At 38.6% G+C, this 7,500-nt stretch overlaps 1 protein-coding gene across 1 annotated transcript in view; it reads left to right on the top strand.

The window, feature by feature from the left end:
- The window catches only part of LOC119580843 (coatomer subunit delta-like), a 17,090-nt gene that overhangs the window by 1,832 nt on the left and 7,758 nt on the right, over nt 1–7,500 (top strand). The window contains exons 2-3 of the mRNA XM_037928999.1: nt 5,715–5,978; nt 7,215–7,427. Of these exons, the coding sequence (XP_037784927.1) occupies nt 5,715–5,978; nt 7,215–7,427 (477 nt within the window). The remainder of the gene's footprint in view (nt 1–5,714; nt 5,979–7,214; nt 7,428–7,500) is intronic.

The raw sequence follows: 7,500 nt of genomic DNA, 5'->3' as shown, positions 1-7,500 counted from the left end.
AATACCATCCTCCTTTAACCCCTTTCAGACGGGTCATATGTGCAGCCATCATAACAAACCATGTGGTCTGCGGGTTACAGCTATATGTGCGGCAACGCACTAGAGCCCAAAGTTCTGCTTCGTGTAGCAGACTCCCGCACCCAGAGTTTGCATATTGCCATAAATCACCAGAGTTTATGATACCTGGCACTGTTGGGTTAAACTGGTGCTCTTTCAGCCATGGCTCATGGATGGTACATTCCACACAAAATTACCAGTAAAAATAGTACAAGAGCCCCTTCCTAAATGCCCATTTTCTTCCAAGAGCTTTGTCCACAAGTGGCAAATCATGTTGCGTGCCATCAACCAAATATCTCATGACGGCTCATTCCCGTCACCCTGACCCTCAACCAGATTTTTGTGTTGCATCATATTTTGTTCATCCGGCCCCATGTCAAATTTTTTCTTGACATGGTCATATCACCTGGATCTAATGGGTTAGGTAAATTACATTTTTTTACAAAATATTACAGACGAAAAGCATCTTAAGAAATTGTTGATCTGTGTTGATTTTGTATGTGGTAAGTATACAAAAGGTCCACACCAGTTTGCCCGTGGCAAAGCTCAGAGGGAGCTTTGCCACAGGCAAGGGAAATACAGTGATTGGAAAGGAATCATGGGGTGAAGCTCACAGGTTAAAGATTTTTGGTTCATTTAGTGGTAATCCTAACTACTTGTCACAATTTTTTTAACAATTTAAGTTACCATGCCCTTTTAGGCACTGCCCTAAGGGAGGGTTGATGGGGACGCTATCCCCAAAGACCCCCTGGCAATCATTGTCTACACCTCAGTGTGCACGGCAGGATAGATGCTGAAACTCGGGAGCACCAGGTGGACTTAGGCTCTGAGCTGCACTTTCTGCTATCTTTTTCCTTTATTTATGGCATTACTGTTTGTGTCTGCAGAATATATCTTCTACCGATGACTTCACCTTTTTTGTTCTCTATAAGAATATCATCTTCAGCTTGCCCTAGCTTAGTACATTAATACCATTAAGATTAACCCACATAGTGATCTTTGTAGCAGTTGTCCATGTACAAAAGGGATTTATTTGTTCAAGTTAGTATAGACCATGAGGTAAACTTTTACCTATGTGCTCTTTACATTTTGCTATAGGGCACAAGTTTTTTGTAAGACTTGTAATGCCCCCTAAAAACAATGGGGAAAATGCATATTTTTTAGGGGTGGGGGATGAAAGTAACTATCAGTTAGGGCTGTGAGCTTTTGGTATTGAGATTGAGGCAAAGGTCAGCCAGTATCCACTTCATATTTTATATAATAGCAACTACATTATAGAAGAAAAGGGTATGGGATTTTGAAGTTTTCGGTTTCTTGTGTTCTTTTAGTCGGTCTTATTTATGAACTCATTAGTTTTCAAAATGGGATATTATTATTTTACCTTTGTTCTAATAAAATCCCCAAGGAACTAGTAACAGAAGGCCTGTAATCTTGTTATTTTCAAGCAGTAACCCTGGGCTGAGCCTGTTGGTGCCACAGTGGTAATTCTAGAGGAAATTTTTCTGTTTTCCTTTATTTTTTCATACACCCCCTACAATTTTGGAGAATATATTGGGAAGTGGGGATTTTAGGGGGGGCGGGGGGAGCATACAGAGATCCGTAAGCCAAATACCAGTCAACAATTTCCCCACCCTAAACTGGAGATATGGACTGTACAAATATGGGTGAAATTGCTCATAACAAGCAGTTTAAAAAGTGAGCCAAAAACTGTAATTTACATGACAAAATATGTAATAAAGGAAAATCTAGAGCCAAGGTTTGATCATGGCAGATTCAACCCAGTGTTTTGTGAATGAATAAATGAATAAATCCTTTTAAGAGATTTGGCACATGATAAAGAGGGAGAGAAAGAGAGAGGAAGAGAAGGAGAGAAAGAGAGACGAAGAGGAAGAAAGGGGGAAAAAAAAGAGAGGAAGCATTGAGGGAGGGAGGGAGGAAGAGAAAGAGATAAGAAGAGAGGGAGGGAAGGAAAGAGAGAGGAAGAGAGATAAGGAAAGAAAGAGAGAGGAAGAGAGATCAGGAAAAAAAAGAGAGAGAAAGAGAGGGAGGGAAAGAAAGAGAGAAGGAGAGGAAAAGAAGGAGAAGGAAAGTTTTAAAAAGTTTAAAAAAAAAGTTTGGTTTGGATTCCATTTGATACAATGGATATTCTTGGTATGACATATTGTCTGCTTGATTTTGCTCACGTGTGTCAGCTGCTGCTGACTCGGCGGAACCGAGTCCTTGCCCGCTGTGGTGCCCAGCCACAGCAGTAACCTCCAGGCGACAGTTGCAACTTCTCGCGCCTGGGCGGGGCGCGAACCGCCGACCCCTCGGATGAGAGGCCGACACGTTACCACTGTACTAGCCTGGAGGCTAGTACAGTACAAAGAGGGAGGGGGAGAGTAAGAGAGAATGAGAAGAAGAGAGGGAGGGAGAGAATGAGAGGAGAAGAAGAGAGAAGGAGAGGAAGAGAGGGAGGGAGAGAAAAGGGAAGGGAAAGGGAGAGAGAAGGGGAGGGAAAGGGAGAGAGGGAGAGAGAGGAAGGGAGGTGACAGAGAAAATGAAAGAGAAAAGCGATAATGAACAAAAGTTATACCAGAAAGTATACTATTGGGAAAGAGCAGATCCCCACTCCTGATGCCCCTATTGCCACCATGATAACATATTCTGATCAGGTGGCAGATGCAAAATATAGGCCTATCCACTAAGTTAGAGGGGGTGGGGGCATGTACGACTTGTGTATGAAAAAAGATAAGTAAACTATGCCATAAAAGTACAGTATGTAATATTATTGGAGGAGTAGAAGCTGCTTTAAGGTGTTGTTCATGCCACATTGTTATCATTATCATTTTTATTATTATATCATTTGGTAAAGTATACCTATTACATTCATTCACAGAGGTGTGAACCAATCACCTGATTAGTTCAGTGAGTCTTGGGGGACCATGGAAATGGGGGACTGGTAGGGATTTTGGATGTTCATGCCATATATTTAGATAATTCCAGTTTTATACTTCTGTTCATTTCTAAGTAAACAAAAAGGCTGGGCTCATATTATCTACCTAACATTGAGAGTGAAGAAAAAAAAATGAGGGAAAATAGCCCTGTAGTCTTAAGTGGCAGTTTTCTGTTGATGTAGGGTGATGATATATGTAAGAGATAATCATATATAGGATTTTCTCTCCTATAGGGGAGAGAAAATCCAGTTTAATTCAGTCATAGTTTCCATAGTGTTCCATGACCCCCAGGTTGGGAACCCTTGGTTTAGATGTTTCTGCCATGTCTTTTCTACATATCAAACCAGTTTTTATAATTCGATCTAGAAAGAGTTTAAAATAGGAATTACTTTAAATAGCTTAGCTCATTTGAATAGCTAACTAACCCCCAAGTTTTCATTTAGCCAGTGAAATCTCCGAGGCTACACATCCCATAACTTGTAGGTCTTTCTGGTTGAATATTGTACTTGTAGTGATTGTTAGTAAGTAGGTATAACCAGATAAGTTTTTTACATAAGAGGTAAAAAATCATATTTTAGATACTTGAAAAATGTGTATCAGCATTTTATCCCCTTTAAATAAACTAAAGAACATTCTACCACAAGTTTCTGCTTTTGTGTTTGCTTGTTTTCTTCATGACAGTTTTAGTTCTTATGACCATGTATGGATCTATCCAGCTATATTGCCCTTTGTGGGTTATTTTTAATGGGGAAGGTAGTTGATAATATAGATTTTTCATAAAAAGAAGGTATTTGCCTGTTTTGTCAATTTCAAAACACACTAGTTACACATTTGTCTGTCTATAGTTTTGACAAGGCTGTAAAAAAAAAATCAATGACCAAATTATTTAACCCATTGCCGACGGGTGGCATGTACACACATGCCATGGCATGGCGGGATCATATGCCGGGGGCATGTACAGACATGCCATGGTGTATCTATGAACATGCCATGATTTTTTTTTTTTTTTTTACAATCATGGCAAAAGGTTATTTTTCTGCCACTGAAAGTGTGATAAGTCGGTTTTAACACTTTCTCATTTTTACCATGAAAAAAAAAAAAAAAAAAAAAAAAAAAAATCAACTCCATGATGCCACACACTGCTTATTTTATTCGGACTATAGACCGAATAATGATCAACATTGGAGTCTATATAACAACAAAAGTATCCTTCAGTCTCGATTTATCAGGAAGTATGGCAAGTAGAGACTTTAGAAAATAATGAAAACTGAAAACTGAAAATACAACCTATCTTCGTAGTATTACGAAGAAATGGCATGGGATGTTGGTATTTGGCATGATCGGGCGACGATATAAGCCCCCGGCAGCGAGTCCTGGGCCTCTATGAATACTACCCGTCAGAAATGGGTTAAGAGAAGATGTGTGCACTGTGTTTGTTCTGCTATGTACACTCTAGCAACTGTTTCAGTTTTGATTTCACAGTATATGCAGAAACTATTTTCATATACAATTCTTATTGTTAAGCATAAAAAACTGCTACAGACAAACCATTCTTTCTCTATAGTTTATTGGTCTTTATACCTCTTTGAATAAATATATTGAGTAATAATGGGTGAAAGGAAATGTAATACTAAATTGTTCAGGGTTTTTACTAATTGTATAGGTTTTATTTACAAGCCTTCTTCATTGAGTGACCATGCTGGTAGTGAAATGTACACAGTACCAGCATACGGGTATCTGAAATTAAAAAACACAAAAAATCAGTATTAATATTAAATAAAGAAGGTTGAGTATCTGTCACATGTTAGCATTTTAGTATATTTGAAACTTTGGTCAAAATGGAACCTCTGATTTATGGAAAGAAAACTTGAAAGTTGTGAATTTCTAGCAGACACTGGTTTGTATGTATATATTTTCAAATGATATTATTGATATACTGGTATTTATATAGCTGAATTGGAGATGCGACACTTGGTTTGAAAGATCACACATTTCAAGTGTGTGCTGTGTGTGTTTCCAAACCATCTGGAAATCTCCAATCTACGTATTATCTTTTAGCTTATGCAACATGGCAGTATGACATTTAAGGGGAAGAAGGATTCAAAGACCAGAAGGGGAGGTGTTGCAGTTTTGAACATTCTGTATGAGTGTAGTAAAAGCAGTTTTCCACAGCAGTTTCTAACTAAATGTGTTTCTTAGACTAAGGTTTTCGTAATTTTACAAATGGCCACTGTGTAGATAAAGTGAGTGGTTACTATGCCAGTCGCATTTCATAACATGGAGTGGCAGCAAGTGTTTTTCTTTATAGTTATATTCATTCTGCAATCAATCTGCCTCAGGTTCAGAATTTATTTATCATATCTAGCATATCTGGAATTTTTTTTTGTGTGGGTGTGTGTGTGTCTGTGTGTTTTAAATTTATGAAAATGTTAGATATGCTCCATATGTGTTAACACTTTTTTCTCTCTCTCTCTCTCATATTTCTACGACCCTAGATTTACTGTAGATTTACTCTTGATAAATCTTGTAACAGGTATATTTTAGGTTTTAAATCTCTTTAGATCAAAGCCAAAAAAGTGAGATTTATCATGACTCTAGATTTTAGATTCTAGATTTTTAATTAGATTTATTGATTATTTTACCTCTATTATTTTTTCCCAGTCAAAATACTTTATGTATCACTGCATTCATGGAGTTTTTAATTTTTGAATGCCCTTGCAGGTGTTGCTGGCTGCAGCAGTTTGCACCAAGAGCGGGAAGGCTTTGGTGTCTCGGCAGTTTGTTGAGATGACAAAGTCGCGCATTGAGGGGCTTCTGGCTGCCTTCCCAAAGTTGATGACGGGAGGCCGGCAGCACACCTTTGTTGAGACAGAGTCAGTGCGTTATGTGTATCAGCCCCTAGACCGCCTGTACATGCTGCTCATCACCACACGGGCATCAAACATCTTGGAAGATCTAGAAACACTCAGGCTGTTCTCTCGGGTGGTGAGTACCTTTTTTTTTCTCTCTCTCTTCTGCAAATAATGGTTTTATTTAATGACTATTTTGAGTAGATTAAGATCAACTTCTCTTTGTCTCTTACATAGTGCACAAGAGGACTTCACCCTTTGATTGATGGAAAGAAAGATGAACGTTTATATAATGATAATGATCTTCCCTTATCTCCTTTCTTTTTCTCTTCCATCTCTTTTTCATTTTCAACTCAATTTTTGTATTATTCAATGTTGCTCATCGTTCTTGTCACTTCTGCTAGATTGTTTCATTCCCCCTTCCCCTTTCCCCTCAGCTTTCTCTTCTCTCCATCCCTTTTCCTTTCTTATATTCAGTTAGAAAACAGATTATGATCATAAGGTAATTCTTTATTCTGATGTACCATCGGAGTCAGTATCTCTGGGCCTTTGTAGTTAACCCCTTAGATCTGGTTGCGTTACAGCAATCACGGCTTGTGAGCTGGGCATACATGAACACGTGTACAGCGACAAGACTCTATGCCTCCTAATTGCAAAGTTATTTCCTCTTTTTCCGCATAAGCATTATTAGCTTTTTTGAAGTTTTCCAGTGTCCATATTTGCCATATGATTAGCATTATCCAGATGGTAATAGACTGTTTTCTTTGCATAGACTTCATATCCTCTCTTTAGGTAGTCTACAACTCAGTGCAGAAAAAATAGAAATATGTAACACCTGATTTCTTTAATTGTTTTTATTTTTTCATAACAGAATTTTCTGTAATACAATCTGGGTCACCAGTCACGGCACTGGGAATATAATGCTGAGCACGGAAATGGTGTCCTCCATGGAGCTGGCACTCTTCTGGTCATGGCTCACAGACATTACATTCCTCACTTGTACATTGATGGGAATAATGCAAATGGTCAAATGAGTCCAATCAACGTCCTAAGAGGTTTTTGTACGAGTGATGAGTCTTTCCCATCACCTTGGCCTTCAGCCGAAATGCTCACAATGAAGGGTTCGCGTCACCCAGCCTGCAGCCAGATTTTCTTGTGACCGTATGTTCACATCACCTGCCCTTCAAGCCAGATTTTTTCATAATGTTGATGGTCATGTCACCCAGATCAAAGAGGTTAATGAGTGTCTAAATTAAATATTTTTTTTAGGTGTTGCATAATTGTAAAGATCTATAATCCTCATCATTTTAAGTGTGTATTTTACACCAAGAATTCATATAGTCATAGATTATCTTCTTTTCCATCCCAACAGATCCCAGAGTACTGCCGTAACATGGAAGAAAGCGAGATCTTGGAGAATGCGTTCCATCTCATTTTTGCCTTCGATGAGATTGTGGCCCTTGGTTACAGGGAGTCTGTGAACCTCGCCCAAATCCGTACTTTCGTTGAAATGGACTCGCATGAAGAGAAAGTCTATAGAGCTGTCAGGGAGACCCAAGAAAGGGAGGCTCGAACCAAGATGAAGGTAAGCATATATAATTTATTACATTGATTAGTTGTTCAGCCTCTGTTCCATCCAGTTATAATTAAATCCAAAA

Source organism: Penaeus monodon, chromosome 2 (genome assembly GCF_015228065.2).
Source record: "Penaeus monodon isolate SGIC_2016 chromosome 2, NSTDA_Pmon_1, whole genome shotgun sequence".
NCBI lineage: Eukaryota > Metazoa > Arthropoda > Malacostraca > Decapoda > Penaeidae > Penaeus > Penaeus monodon.
This window is presented reverse-complemented; position numbering and strand designations above follow the sequence as displayed.